Source organism: Apodemus sylvaticus, chromosome 15 (assembly GCF_947179515.1).
Source record: "Apodemus sylvaticus chromosome 15, mApoSyl1.1, whole genome shotgun sequence".
NCBI lineage: Eukaryota > Metazoa > Chordata > Mammalia > Rodentia > Muridae > Apodemus > Apodemus sylvaticus.
In genome coordinates, this window is record NC_067486.1 from 67017437 (window position 1) to 67033793 (window position 16357).

General features: G+C 47.0%; 1 protein-coding gene across 1 annotated transcript in view; it reads right to left on the reverse strand.

Annotated features, from left to right (window-relative positions):
• Slc12a8 (solute carrier family 12 member 8) overlaps positions 1 to 16357 on the reverse strand; it is a 130924-nt gene that overhangs the window by 102160 nt on the left and 12407 nt on the right. The window contains 1 exon segment of the mRNA XM_052158005.1: positions 12965 to 13196. Within this exon segment, the coding sequence (XP_052013965.1) occupies positions 12965 to 13196 (232 nt within the window).

A 16357-nucleotide genomic window follows, 5' to 3' on the forward strand; every position in this document is an offset into this window, starting at 1 on the left:
ACCCATCCTGCCTCCCCCACTCTTTCATCAAATATGCAGCATCTTCCTAAGCACCTCCACTCCTTGTGCACAAGAAAATCCAGGAGGAAGACGTTCAAAGCCACGGCTTCTCCCAGCTGTAACCCTTCTTCCTTCCTTCTGCCTAAGAAGGTCTGACTGAACTTGCAATCGGTCTCCACCCAGGGCTGGGCCCTCTGTGAAGGCATTGTGAAATCCCTTGCCAGCTGAGCCTGTGCAGACGGAATACCTGAGAGCCACTGCCAAAACAGGAAGGTTGGCGCCTCTCTGGGGGAGCCTGGGTAGGATCAGCCACCCAGGTCAGCAGACGAGAGGCCAAGGGTGGCTAAGACCTTTCTCTAGGGCTCTCCACACTCTGATTCTTTCATTTGCTCAATTAACAGAGAGTATCAAACCCTGCCTTAGGCCCTAGCCTGGTACTGGGTGACACAGACGTGACGGATATCTATCACTATCCCCCAGGACATTCATGTTGCTGTGACAAGCCACCCAAGGGACAGTTCCAGCGACTGGGACTCCTCTGAAGTCTCACCCCCTCAGTTCCACTGTGACACCCCAGGAGTGTACCTCAGATCACTGTCAAAGCAAAAGAGGGTTATAAAGGGAGGGACCAGGCAAGCGCATCTAGGCAGGCCCAACTTCATCTCTCCCTTAGCATTCACGAGCTTCCAGATTCTGTCCCAGTGTATACAACAGGGACTCGTCACACAGTCCCTCTGTGGTGAACAGCATCTTCTGAGATCCAATATGAAGGAATGAATACACTCTTCAAGTCTAAATTTTCCACGATGCTGACCTCCAAATGACCAAAAGACTGCTCATTACCTTTGTCCACAGGTGTCAAGTCTTCAGCTAATCACACTAACATATATATTTAGCGGTAAAAGTTTTAGTATACCAAGAGGATTTAGGACAGCAATGGGAATGATCTGGGCTAGGCCAGAAACTCCCATACACTGGTTCATTCCAAGGATCCAACCATAGATACAGAATAAAAGAGAGAAGGGAAAGAAAGAGAGAAAGGGAGGGAGCTGGGAGGAAAGTCAGGTATGGAGAAAGATAGAGGAGAAACAGAAGATAGGAAAATAATAATAACAACAATAACAACAACAATAACAACAACAACATCTTGATGGCGCACCCTTTAATCCCAACAATCGGGGCAGAGGCAGAGGCAAGTAGATCTCTGAGTTCAAAGCTAGCCTGATCTATCTCCATAGTGCTAATCCAGTCCCAGCTAGAGTTACACAAGGAGATGCTGTCCCAAAACTAAAGGCTATTTGTCACTGCCCTTTTGCTGTGGGCTCAGATCCCACAGGTTTGCTGTCCCGACCCAGCCGTGCCCCTTGCCCATTCTCAGCTGGCACACTTTGTCAAAGAACGATGCTAGGGAATGACAGAAATGCTCACCCACGCTGGGGTGGGGCTGCCCTCAGGCTCAATGCAGAGGACTCGTGCGGAGTCACCTGCTGCATCACAGTGCCTTCCAGGAGGAAGGCCGCTGCCAGAGGACCCAGGGGTGAAGGCAGGCTACATGGGGAGTGGCCTCTGGCCTGACACTACCCCTGCCTGACTTTGGACCTGAATTTAGCACTCCTTGGCTGAGCTTGTCCGTGATACCTGTTCCTGGTGGCACTGGGGGAGCACATCTTTGTCACTGCCCTGCCTGGAGGTCACAGCCCTCTATTTCATCTCGCATTTACCCTCTAGGGGCTCAGCTCTGACCATCTGACCATGCAAGAGAAGGCTGGCTGAGAACTCAGCCTCTCAGACCCTCTTGACCGGAAAGAATGGAAGCAGTAAAAGGCACCACCTTTACCCAATGGCACACGGCGATGATAGCCTACACCTCTGAGGTCATACCAGTCAAGCCACTTACTGTGCAATCTAGGAAAACTGGACAAGCTCTTTGGAGTCTCCGCTCCCTTGTCTATAAAGCGGGCATTGTCATCTCCCAGTCCCCTGCTGGGTGTTTCAAAGATGACTAAGACAATACATATAGAGTGTCCCTCTCCCTGGTTCCTCAAATATGTACATATGTACACACACACACACAGAGCAAAAATTTGTGAGTAAGCCTTAACTGAGCACCAGTCAAGTGAGACGTGTGGAACAAAGATGGCCACCGTGCTCTAGGCACACTCCTGACCAATGGGTTAGGGTGCTTCCTCTCCCCGCTCTCTGTGAGCTGAGCGCTGAGGGCCATGGTCTTTGTCCCACACCGCACCTCACTGCCCATCTCTGAAGAAGGCAGTGCAGAGGCCTCTGTGAAAAGAGGACACCGGGCAGGGATTCCCAACCCCAAGCAGTCTGAAAAAACAGACGGACAGTCTCCACCCAGAGGCTTAGCACTGAACCAGGACTTACGGCTCCCTGTTCCCCTCAGGGCACTGCTGGGGGCAGGCGGGGTTCAGGGCCCTGGGGACCAAGGCTGGAGTGAAGGTTGGGGCCCTCACTGAAAGTGTGCCTACTCCCAGACATTGTCTCTCTCTGCTGGACCGGCCAGGACCTAGCTGCATAGCTGCATGGAGTTCTCAGAAACAACTCCCCCTCTCCCCACTGCTGTTTCTGCATCCCTAAAGTAATCCTGCCCAGCCCTGTCCAGTGTCACTTGAGAGTGTGTGTATGACAGTCCTTGCTGAACAAAATGTAAACACCAGCTCTGGGGAAGCAGTCCTCACACACAGGAGTGGGTGTTTCCTGCGAGGACTGTGGAAGGGAAAAGGGCTGAGTGAGCTGCCCTGGGATGAGGTCTCCTGCCCAGAGGCCCCGAGAGAACACAGGCTGCAACTCCACACAGAGGCCATGGAGGGCACTGCAAGGCCCTTCAGGCAGGCCTGCCCCACAACCTGGAAACCATTTGGAGGCAAAGCCTGCAGAGTCGATGTCCACCACAAGGGGCAGGAGTGCTAGAGATGGGGGTACAAGACAGGGTTCCCACAGTAAGGGCATGGAGGCCTCCCTCACGGTTGCCACAGACTAGCCAACTGCAACTGCAGGGACAGGAAAGGCCATGCAGTCTGGCTTCTCTTTAGTGGGCTTTCTCCATACAAATATGCACTGCCTATCTCCAGAAACCAGTGCTGAGCGATTCTGGAAGACCCACACCTTGCCCTTCTTAGCCACCATGGGGGCTGACTTCAAGCTCCAAGGAGCAGCCAGAATGTCGGAGTTCGCCCTGCTCCCCGGGATGAAGTTCATGCATATACTATAGGCCTAGGCAAAAGTCCATGCCTTACAGCATAGGCCCTACACAGGAACCTAAGTCTGTTACCTCCCAGATTTTGTGCCTCTCTATTGAACCAGCAAGGGGCTGACCACAGAGGCACCGGTTCCTAGGATGACTCCTATCTCTAGACTGCTGCTTCTGCATCTCTAAGGCAGGAAACGACCCTGTCCGGCATCTATCACAGTGTGGTTTTGCTAAGTGGACATACTGTCAGGCTTCTTTCTAAATAGTTATGTGTATAGATTACTGCGGCCCGTCATCTTGGTCAGAGACTTCTAACTGGTCAAAGAGATTGAACTGACTACTGAGTGAGTCCCCAGCTCTAACTGGGACAGCTGTGTGAACTCCATCCGACCCTGGAGGCTCAGATGCCATCTCAGATGAGGCAGAAAGAGCGTGAGAACCCAGGGGTGGGGAGGAGCACTGTGGGCACTGTCCTCTGGACGTGCCGTGGTCATTATGCTACGGTCATCCCAGAAGGCCAGGCCGACACAGTCAGGAACCAACACCCAGCTTCAGCGGGTTGCCAAGGCAACAAAGAAAACCAGAGCAGACATGATGTGGGAGGAAGCCGGGTTGGGGACAGGATGGGGACGTTTAGAGGATGGAAGAAGGGGTGTTGGGGTGGGTGTGACCAAGATGTATTGCTTACACATATGAAACTGTCAATGGAGAAAAGATAATACTACCTTTAAAAGATAATTAGATTTATCACGACCTTTAAAAGTAAAAACAGAAAGATAATAAATGGAGAGCCCGAGTTTGTTTGACCATAATTGAGGTGCTGTGGGGACCATAGGAACTGTGTGGAATATGGAAGCTGGGTTGGGGCTATCTAGGGAGGCAGCCGAAGCAGGGTAACAGCGATGATGAGGAAGAAATCACAGAGTGCTCACTGACAGCAGGGGCTTGAGCCCTGTTCTCCCTGCTCACTGACATCATCAGCCTGAGCCCTGTTCTCCCTGCTCACTGACATCATCAGACTGAGCCCAGTTCTCCCTGCTCACTGACATCATCAGCCTGAGCCCTGTTCTCCCTGCTCACTGACATCATCAGCCTGAGCCCTGTTCTCCCTGCTCACTGACATCATCAGCCTGAGCCCTGTTCTCCCTGCTCACTGACATCATCAGCCTGAGCCCTGTTCTCCCTGCTCACTGACATCATCAGACTGAGCCCAGTTCTCCCTGCTCACTGACATCATCAGCCTGAGCCCTGTTCTCCCTGCTACTGACATCATCAGCCTGAGCCCTGTTCTCCCTGCTACTGACATCATCAGCCTGAGCCCTGTTCTCCCTGCTCACTGACATCATCAGCCTGAGCCCTGTTCTCCCCGCTCACTGACATCATCAGTATGAGCCCTGTTCTCCCTGCTCACTGACAGCAGCGGCCTGAGCTCCATGCTCCTCTGCCCATATGAGGAAGACCAAGAAGAGAGCAAAGGCACTATCTTCACAGAATCAAGGAAAAATGGCCATTTCAAATAGGTACATGGCTAATGTGCAAAACAGGTCCAGGGTCACAGATGAAAGCCAGGAGTGGCAAGATATGTCTTTAATACCAGCAGCTGAGTGGTGGAGGCAGGAGGATCAGAAGTTCCAGATGATCCTTGGCTCTATAGAGAGTGAGTTCTAGGTCTGCCTGGACTACAGCGAAATCCTGCACAAAACAAAACAAACAAACAAACAGGAATCAGAGTTGAGCAAAGGTTCTGTGGAGATCACGAGCTTGACGGGCCTCAGATAAAGCAGTCTCAGCAGAGAGCAGACGCCGGCAGGCTCACTGTGACTCTGCCCTTCAGCGGCTCAATACAAGGCCCCAGCCTCCCAGAGCAGCTTCTCCCTGCTGGATTCAGCATGAGACGAGCCTGTCCCAGGCCCCGCTGACTGACTCAGACACCCTGTGGAGCACTGTGCCCCGTGGGCTGTGAGATGCAGGGCCTGTCATGGAAGCTTGGCACACGCCTGCCCGGGTAACCAAAGGATTATGTTCAGAGACTCACAATTTCATTTTAAAATGTAGAAACTAGCATTAAAATGTACCACATGTCACTTCATCTTCTAGAATGTATTTTCTCTGTATTTGCCTGACTTTCACGGCAGTTCGAGCGAGCACTTTGGCAGGAGACTCGTCTTATATACATGAAAATATGAGGCCCCTCCAAGGCATTTTAGGAGCTGAGACAAATGTTTGAGAGTCTCATGCCTAAACTGTCACGCTGTTCATCTCTGTGCAGTCCCGCGCCGTGCCGTAGGCGGAGGTGTGTGCTTGGGAAAGACAGGATGGGAGGTGGAGGAAGAAAGAGGGACCCTTGATGCCAGCCTACATGGCAAACGACCTGGTGGCGGGGGACAGAGGTGGTGAGGAAAGCCAGGACGAAGAGAATATGACACAGAGAGGCATTTTGAGACAGAGGGATATAGCACACGCGCGCACACACACACACACACACACACACACGTGCACACGCACACGCACACACAATGCGCACAGTTTAAAATTTTTAAAAACTTAAATGACAGACATTCAAACCCACTATCTGACTCTGGTAGTTATCAATTATTCCTGGAGGTGATGGGCAGATGAGCCCCAGATCCCAGAGATGCCCAAACCTGCAAATCCCACTGAATCCTGCCTTCTCCTTCACACACCTTTGATGAAGTTTAATTTACAAAGTCAGCCCAGTAAAAGACTAACATCAATGAGACTGAATAATTTTTGAATAATTGGGAACCTTATGAACTGTTTGTGGGTGTTGATGAGTTATTACTCCAGTTTTCCATTTAATATTTTTGGTGGCAACCTAAACTGCAAAAATTAAAATTGTGTTTAAAGAAGGTTTGCTATAGTCAGAATTTAAGGGTAAAAAGTGTAAAAAAAAAAAAAAAAGTAAGCTGGGTGGCTGTGGGGGGTGCATACCTGTAATTCCAGCTCTCAGGAGTTGAGGCAGGAGGATCATGAGGTCAAAGCCAGCCTGATAAAAGTTTGAGTTAGACACATACAAAATAGGAAAAAATGTGACTGGAGAAAAGAGACCATAAAAGAAATATCAGTAACCCCCAAATTGAAGGTGACAAGCTGGTTCTTGTTGTTGTTGTCGTTGTTGTTATGGTGGCTGGAGGGATGGCCCAGTGATTAAGAGTACTGGCTGCTCTCCCAGAGGGCCCACATGGCACCTCACAACCATCTGTCACTCCAGTTCTATGGGAATCTGTCACCCTTTCCTGTATTCTGTGGGCACCCACATGCATGTTCACAGATACATGCATACACATAATTTACAATTTTTTCAATTTAACATTTTTTTGTTATGGAATTATAGAGCATCACGGGTAGAGGGAAGATGTTCAACACTTGGAGAACGGGTTCTCCACTAAAGCATGGGAATCAGACCAGCACAACCACCTGGTCCTGTGGGATGCGAGGCAGTGAGGCAACATGTCTTCACAGTTCTATTCAAAAGTGTTTTCAACTTAGAATTTTTGATCCAATGTCAATCACAGCTGAAGGGGAGCCTACATTTTTCCGGAACCTACAGGATAGGGTCCAGGCCCTAGACAGAGAGGTAGAATCCAGCATACCAGCTGAGACCCAGCACAGCGATCACCTCTCTAGGAAAAGCAAGGCTGGAGAGAAAGGCTCCCATGGGGGAGTCTGGGGACAACGCCAGTGGCATCTGGAAGCTCTGTTGAGCATTTTCTACCTAGTAACTGACAGAAAAGAAAGCAAAGCAAAGGTGATGCTGCATATTGGGGTGACTGGCGCCCCCAAAGGTATGTTCTCACCCTATATCTAAGGACCTGCAAATGTGATCTCATTTGAGAAAAGGGTTTTTACAGAACCACCTAAGGATCTCCACATGAGATCAGTCTGGATTATCAGGTAGCTCTATTTGTAGAGACAATGTTATTTTGTTAAAATACTGACTGCCCAGTAAAAAGACAACAAGGGCCATATGGGGTGGGGGGGCAGAGACTAGAGTGACCAGGTACGCCTAAGGGACACTTGTCTCCGGGAAGCTGGAGGGGGATGAGGAGAGAGTGTCTTCTGGGGACTTACTGGGACAGTGACCCCAAGACACTTGATTCCAGACATCTGGCCCTCAACACTACATGAGGATAAATTTCTGTTGTTTTCAGAAATTTCACTGTGGTTATAGGAAGCCCAGGGACCTAACACTCAGAGTATATTTAATTTCAGGAAAATATACAAAGAAATAAAGTATATAGTTTGGATCAAAATGGGTGTTTTATGGGTGTATTACTCCTCTCTCTATATTTTTAAAGGACAGATGATATCAGGGGAAAGCCTCAGTGTCTAGAGCAAGCATTCAGCATGAATAAAACATCTAAGCCGACACTGCTCTGTCTGGCTCACTGCTAAGGTGAACGCACTTTAGGAACCTTCAGGGAACAAGAGAACCAAGTCAGAAAGAACAGGGGAAGATTATAGACAATTCAAGGGAAAAGAAATGGAAGAAGCAATAAAAAACATAAACAAATTATCCTCAATGATTTACAAAAAACAGAAAGAAAAGGAATACACACTTTATAACACAGCAGAAATGTAAAAGATTACACCTGCCCATTGTTCTCCAAGAGACAGAGACTCGGTAATTCATAACTCCCACTAGTGTGAGTTCAGAAAAATCTCATCAGAAGACAGTGTGACAGAACCCAGCAGAACTTAAAGTGCCCTTGACCCTCCTCCTGTGAATTCCATTTGTGACTCGCTCCTGGAGAAACAGAGCCCCTCATGCACACATCTGAGCAAGCTGTCATATCAGGTTTATCTGTAAAAGCCCAGAACTGGGGAAATCTGAGATACAGGAGCAGGACTTTAAACTCCAAGTGTTTCTAATCAGTGACAGGGGCTGTGATGCTTGTACATTCATATACACATGTAGTAACAGTCAATGAAAGAAGAAGTCGTGCATTTTACAGAGAGGAAGGATGATTAGATAGGAGGGTTTAGAGGGAGAAGAGGGAAGGGGGACATGATATTATAATCTCAAAAAACCGGAGTGACAGAAGGGTGTCCCTGGGGGTGCTTCAGAGCAGAGTGGGGACTGTAGCTAGGTCAGGAAGAGTTTAGCTGCATCTCTACAAAGAGCAGTCGTGTGTGTCCATCATGAGCACGCATGCGCATGTGCCCCATCTCCTCCTGGCCACAGGAGTGGGAGAGTGAAGCAAGGGAGGGGAGGTTTACTTTTCCTCTTAGGTGTCAGGATTTAGGGGAGGTCATAAGACGACAGAGGTTTCTTTCCCAGCTTGCTTTTCTCCCCACCCTCCACTCCTTCCTTTTTTGACACAGGGCTTGTGATCCTGTAGCCCAGGCTGACCTTGAACTCATGCCAATCTTCCTGCCTCAGCTTCCTGAGAGTATAGGTATGTTGAACCTTTAGCATACAAATAAAAGGGAACCATGGTATATTTTAGATCTAAATTTTTTGTCTTTTTAAATTTTTTTCCAAATGTTAATTTTTGTATGGGGGTGTTTCATCTGCATATATGTCTGTGTGTTACACTGTGTGCCTGATGCCCCTGGAGGACAGAAGAAGACACGAGAGCAGCTGATTCTTCAGCCCCATGTATGCATGCATGCATGTATGTATGTATGTATTATGTATGCATGTGTGTATGTATGTACATACATATGTATTTATGCATGCATGCATGTGTGCATGTATGTATGTGTGTATGTATGTACTAGTTGTATGTATGTATTATTTGTATGCATGTATGTATGCATGTATGTATTATTTGTATGTATGCTTGTCTGTATGCATGCATGCATGTATGTATGTATGATTTGTATGTATGCATGTGTGTATGCATGCATGTGTGTATGTATGTATGTATGCATGTGTGTATGTATGTACATACATATGTATGTATGTATGCATGCATGTGTGCATGTATGTATATGTGTATGTATGTATTATTTGTATGTATGTATTATTTGTATGCATGTATGTATGTATGTATGTATGTATTATTTGTATGTATGCTTGTCTGTATGCATGTATGTATGTATGTATGATTTGTATGTATGCATGTGTGTATGCATGCATGTATGTATGTATGTATGTATGCATGTATGTATACTGGTCTGGAGAGATGGCTCAGTGGCTATGAGCACTTACTGCTCTTACACAAACGATCCCACATGGCAGTTCCCAACCATCTGTAACTCCAGTTCCAGGGAATCTGATTGGTTCCCTCTTTTGGCCTCCACAGGTACTAGGCATGAACACAGTACATATACATACATGCAGGCAATATACACACACGCACATGCACACATAAATTGATGGAAGGCTGCATGGATGAAAACATAAATAAATAAATCTTAAAAACTAAAGTAACCTCAGCCAACTAAAGGAAACGTAGAACTGAAGTAATACAGCTGCACATAACTCAACAATCACTGTGGGCCTCCAGGTATAGTTCCTTCCAGTCCTTTTCAAATGTCCTTTTCCCCTTTAACAGTTGAAGTCATTCTGTTAAATCCATTGTAAAAGTTTATGGTCTGGTTTCAGTTTGGGGTTTTTAACTACAGAGAAAACAGTCTGCTTGATAAAAACCAATGATGCCTGTTGCTATGGGAATTCTTGAAAATACATTTCAGCTCACACTACACCCTGCTAATGTATTGACCAGAAAGAAGGAGAAGCACTTGGAGTCACTCAGAAGAGCAGCCAAGAAAGTCTCCAATGGAGAAGGAAAACACGAGTCTAGTGAAGTTGGAGGCGGCCAGCAGCACTGCCTGTCAGTCAACTGCGGTCTCCTAGCAACTGTGTCAGGGAAAGGGAGGGCACCTGGGAGTCTGGAACCAACGGGGTAGATTGTTCCTCTCTTCATAGACAGTTCAGCAGCCAATGGCCTCTCTGTCTCCCTCAGTGTGAGAGCCATGGCTCCAGGATGGTGCCAGGCCAGGAAAAAGCACCCTTTCCCTCCAGCAGAGAAGCCCCAGAGAACATGCTACAGCACTTCAGGTGAGCCGGGGGAATCACCAGGTCCTTGACACTGGAGTAGGTCCTGAGGACCCCTTCTGTATAGGAGTCAGTCCTTCTGGATATCAGTGGGGAACATCGGAGGATGTACCATTTCTGGCATTGGAACTATAATAGCTGAAGAAATAGAAGTATGTGCCAACTCGACTCTGACCAGTCTCCAGCCAACAGCGTTTAAAAGGCAAGATTGGGGGTGCTGCCAAGATGGCTTGGCAGTTAAGATCACTTGCTGTTCTTCCAGACGACCTGGGTTCGATTCCCAGCACCCATGTCAAGCAGTTCACAACCATCTATAACTCCAGATCCAAGGGATCTGATACCAGCAGTCACCTGCACACCCGTGACATATACACAAACAGGCACACATACAGTCACATAAATAAAAATAAAATGTAAAGAATATTAAAAATAAAATTATAATGGTGTGCACAGCTTGTCTGTTTGTTTATAAAGGAAAAACTAGGAAGGACGCAGTGCAGGGGTGACCTCAAACAGAAAAAGCAGAGAGCAGACAAGCATGCTGTATGAACAGCCTCTTCCTGCTCTGGGAAGAGCTCGGCTACAGCATTGTATCAGGTTTCAAACCCCAGCCATGCCATGCATTTGCACAAACACAGCGCCTTTCTCTGTCTGTAAAATGGGTATCAGTGTTCTCATCTCAAAAGCTTCTGGCAGGAGCTATGTAAGATATGCTGTGGCAAATCCTCAGCATGGTGCCCAGTGTGTTAGGAACGTGGGCACAGTGACTATCACCCCACCAGCATCATGGGTCCCTGCCTGGACTGAAGATTATTCTAAACGCACCTGTCGGTCCTCTCTCCCTCTCTTTAAAGACTAGTCTCTATTAAACACAGAGTTCCTGGAGTGCACGGTACTGGGCGTTTTCTACAGCATCCTAGTGACAGCTGTGTATGCTGAGGACAAGCAACACAAATGAGAAAGTGGCAAAGTTACAGGCCTCCATGTCATTTAGAGAGTCGGGATGTTAGATTCATGCCGCTAGGTTTCCATGAAGCTCAGGAAACCCTAGGTGAGATTAGACCAGTGGTTCTCAACCTCACTGATGCTGTGACCCTTTAACACAGCTCCTCATGCTGTGGTGACCCCCCCCCCAGCCATAAAATTATTTTTGTTGCTACTTCTTAACTGTTATTTTGCTACTGTTATAAATTATAATGTAAATATCTGTGTTTTCTGATGGTCTTATGTGACCCCTGTGAAAGGATCATTTGACCCCCAAAGGAGACACGACCCACAAGTTGAGAATCACTGAATTAGCTGGTGATGGGTTCATGGAATAGTTACACCACCTCAGGCCATAGTGTTGTGCACCTTTAGTTGCAGCACTTGAGAGACAGAGGCAGGTGGATGTCTTTGATTGTGAGGTTGGCTTGGTCTACATAGTAAGTTCTGGGACAGCTAGAGTCACATAGTGAAACCCTGTCTCAATAGAGTAGAGTAGAATAGAATAGGAGAAAGAAAAAGATACGCTATTTAGTTTATCCCAAAGAGTGAAAAGCTATACCTGGCCACTTGATCATTTTTTATGCTTAGGTAAGGATCACACATTTTTTATTTTGAAAAATAATTTAGCACATAAAGCCACAGATAATTGAGCATTTCGGTAGCCGCCATCTCTACGAAATGACAACCATCAACATTTGTCATAGTTTGCTTTGTTTTACAAGATAAGGTTTCAGCATTTTGTTCACAATCTTCCTGCCTCGGCCTCGTAAATATTTACAGGCAGGTGCCACCGTGTGTAGAGACATATAGTTATGTCAGGTTCTTACAGAAGATAACATCGAAGTCTGTTTTCTTCTCTGTCCCTGTATTTCTTTCTAGTTTGGTGTCTGTACTGGCTGGGTTTGTGTGTCAACTTGACACAGGCTGGAGTTGTCACAGAGAGGGGAATTTTGGTTGAGGAAATGCCTCCATGAGATCCAGCTGTGGGGCATTTTCTCAATTAGTGATCAATGGTAGGAGGTCCCATTGTGGGCGATGCCATCCTTGGGCTGGTGCTCTTGGGTTCTATAAGAGAGCAGGCTGAGCAAGCCAGGGGAAGCAAGCCAGTAAGAAACATCCCTGCATGGCCTCTGCATCAGCTCCTGCTTCCTGACCTGCTTGAGTTCCAGTCCTGACTTCCTTTGGTGATGAACATCAATGTGGAAGTGTAAGCTCAATAAACCCTTTCCTCCCCAACTTGCTTCTTGGTCATGATGTGTGTGCAGGGATAGAGACCCTGACTAAGACACTGTCCTAGTCATTGCTATGGAGTTGGTCTCTGCTCACTTGCTTGTGCTTTAGATTGGTGAAGTTGCATTATCTACATTTGTTTTAATAAGGAAAAAAATGAAAGAGAATCATGGGAAATATATGAAGTAAAAGTGTGTGTGTGTGTGTATGTATGTATGTGTTATGTGTTTATGTGTGAGTGTGGGGGTATCATTGTGTGTTGTGTGTGTATGTCTTGTGTGTCTCTATGTATTTGGGTGTTTGTGTGTGAATGTTGGGGGGTGTCTGTGTGTTTGGGGATGTGGGGGGCAGGATCTGGGCTTCTGAACCCAGGGAGCTGCACCCTGATGGACCTGTTCACATGATTAGGACCAGCCACCCTACTCATAGGTCTAGCCTGCGGGAGAGGGAGGGTACTCTGAAAATCACACCCATCCACATCAACAAAGCCCTGTGCTCCAGGGGCTTACCTGGGTCCAGGTGGGTGAAGGAGCCCACCACGAAGTCCAGGGTTGAGACGGCCAGCAGGAACAGCAGCAGCAGTTGGAGTCGGATTATCCATTTGACTCCTGCCAGGTTGATGCCCAGCAAAGCCAGAAGCACAGCAACTGAAATCCCTCGCACAGCCCAGATGTTCCCGAGGCCCAGCAGATCTGAGATGGACTCCGCGAAGCCGGTGATGTACATAGCACCTGCAACACACTGCCGGGCCATCCCCAGTGGGGAGAGGCAGCCAGAGAGAGGCGTCAGCAGCAGACCTGCCTGCTCACGGAAACACACATGCACCAGCACTGTGGCTCTGTCTGGGAGGCAGTACCAGCTCAAACCTGCTCTTCCACAGGGGAACCTGACTCAGACCCCATTTCACATCCACATCTTGAACAAGAGAGCATGAGCCCTGGGTTGAAAGCTGTCAGTGATCAACAGGGCCTAAAGATTAAGGGATGTTGGGTCAGGAGGCATTTGGCCTTCTCTGCCCGCATTATTCAAGAACGAAATGTCTACAAGAAAGGGGTGCACACAGGGCTCTGTCCTCAGAGCCACAGATGCACACTCCCACAAACATTTAAACACCATTACTTTTAACGAGAGTGTGAGTATAAGTGTGTGTATGTGTGTCAATAATTGTGTGTAAATGTGAGTGTGGGTGTATGTGAGTGTGTATATGTGTGTGAATGAGTATGTATGTGTGAATGACTGTGTGAGTGCACATATGTGTGTGTGAATAAGTTTATGTATGTGTGTGAAAGAGTGTGTAGGTGAGTGTGTGTGTTTGTGTATGTGTATGTGAATGAGCATGTGTGTGTGTGTGGATGTCTTTGAGTGGATGTGTGTGTGTGTGTGGTGTGTGAATGACTGTGCATGTGAATGTATGTGTGTGAATTAGTGTGGGTATGTGAGTATGTGTATGTGTGTGTTGAGTGTGTATATGTGTGTGAGTGTATGTGTACATGCATATAAATGAGTGTGTGTGTGTGTGTGTGTGTGTGTGCATGTCCACCTCTTTCTTGTAACAGATCTTGTAGTGGCCTAGAACTGACCAAGCATGCTAGGCTGACTGGCCAGTGGCCCCCAGGATCCTCTTACCTCTGCCTCTCCAGTGCACCTGGTTGGTACTGGGTCTGGGGATCAAAATCATGTACCCAGGCTTGCAAAGCAAGCACTTCACTGAATGAACTGTCTTCCTAGACTGTAAGTTTGGTGTGTGGTTTAGTTTGTATCATTTGGTTTTGGTTCTTTAAGATGGTCTAGCACTGTAGCCCAGGCTGACCCAGATCTCATATATATATATATCCCAAATTAGCTTCAAATTCACAACAATCCTCCAGTCTCAGCCTCCTGATTGCTGTATTTATAGACATAAGCCACAATTGTTGGCAGTATTATTTTTTTAATTATTTAGCTGCTAAATATGATGGCACACACCTATAGTCTCAGCACTCAGAAGGCAGAGGCAGGAGGCTAGTTGAAAGGTAAGGCCAGCTAATCTACCTAGGCTACCCAGGAATGTATAGCATGAGCCTGTCTCAAATAAATAAATAACATAAAATTTAGAACTAAAATAAGAAAGAGTGAGTGGCATGTGACAAAGGTGATCACAGGCTACCCCGGTGACATCAGAACCTGGTTTGATATTCTCTATTGATCAAATTGGCATTGAATAGCCCAGACTGAGGAAAGTTAGCATGTGCTAACTTATAGACTGACTTCTTCCAATCTATAGCAGATACAGAAATAACTTCTGCCTGGTGATCAGATAGCCCAGAGGATTGGGATTCGCAGTCCTGTAAGACAGTTGCTAGTTTGATGCCTCGCCCAGCTAACTCATCCCCCATTAAAGCGCCTGGCTGCACTGCCCTCTGGCCTCCACCCCCCCCCCCTCAGCACTCTGCAACATCTTACTGGCTGCTCACTCATACACTGTGTGCTTGGTACATGATTATCTTATATTTGGGCTAGAGTCATAATTTTGCACTTTTGGAGGAAATATTTGAAAGGCGGGTCCAAACAAATAGTTAAGAGTGATGTGAACTGGGTCTGGCAGTGCACACCGGAATACCAGCACTTAGGAGGTAGAGGCAGGTGGATCTCTATCAGTTCAAGGTCAACATGGCCTACAGAGCCGCACAGCAAGACTGTCTTTAAAAAAAAAAAAAACATTTTTTTTAAAGTGTCTTGTGGGGCCAACAAGATGGCTCATCAGGTAAAAGCACTTGTCACCAAGTCTAATGACCAAGGCACTTGTCACCAAGCCTAATGACCTGAGTGTGAGTTCCAGGACTCACAGGGTTGAAGGAGAGAGTCAATTCCTGCAAGTTGTCCTTTGGTTTCCACATGCACACCCACACACATACATGCATACACACATGAGCATCCACATTCATACATGCATACACACATGCAAACCCACACATATACATGAATATATTTATCCACACACCCACATGCATACATGCATATATATACATGCACACCCCCACCATACATGCATATATTCATACACTGTACTGGCTGGTTTTGTGTGTCAACTTGACACAGGCTGGAGTTATCACAGAGAAAGGAGTTTCAGTTGGGGAAGTGCCTCCATGAGATCCAACTGTGAGGCATTTTCTCAATTAGTGATCAAGGGGGAGGGCCCCTTGTGGGTGTTACCATCCCTGGGCTGGTGCTCTTGGGTTCTATAAGAGAGCAAGCTGAGCAAGCCAGGGAAAGCAAGCCAGTAAGGAACATCCCTCCATGGCCTCTGCATCAGCTCCTGCTTCCTGACCTGCTTGAGTTCAAGTCCTGACTTCATTTTGTGATGAACAGCAACGCAGAACTGTAAGCTGAATAAACAAACCCTTTCCTCCCCAACTTGCTTCTTGGTCATGATGTTTGTGCAGGAATAAAATCCCTGACTAAGACATACACACACACTCACACACATACATTCATATATACATACACACATATACATGCACACACATACATATATTCATACACCCCCACATACATGCATATATACATATATACCACACACATGCATGCATACACACATGCACACCCACAGTACACAAATGCACACATGCATATATAATACATGCATACACAATGCACACCCTCATAGATACATGCATACACACACCCACACACATACATGCATACACACATGCACAATAAACAAATGTAATAGAATTCCAATGGCAGGAGCATCACTTTGCACAGTCATCAATGTCAGTCACCTTCCCTCAGCTTGTCACTTCCCTGAGCCCAAGGTTCAGCTGGTTAGTGCAGCCCTGCCCTGGCCTTTATCCCAGGAACAAATACAGTTCAAGTTTATCTAAGAACTTCCTTCTCCATGAACTCATTCTTATCCCCCAAGT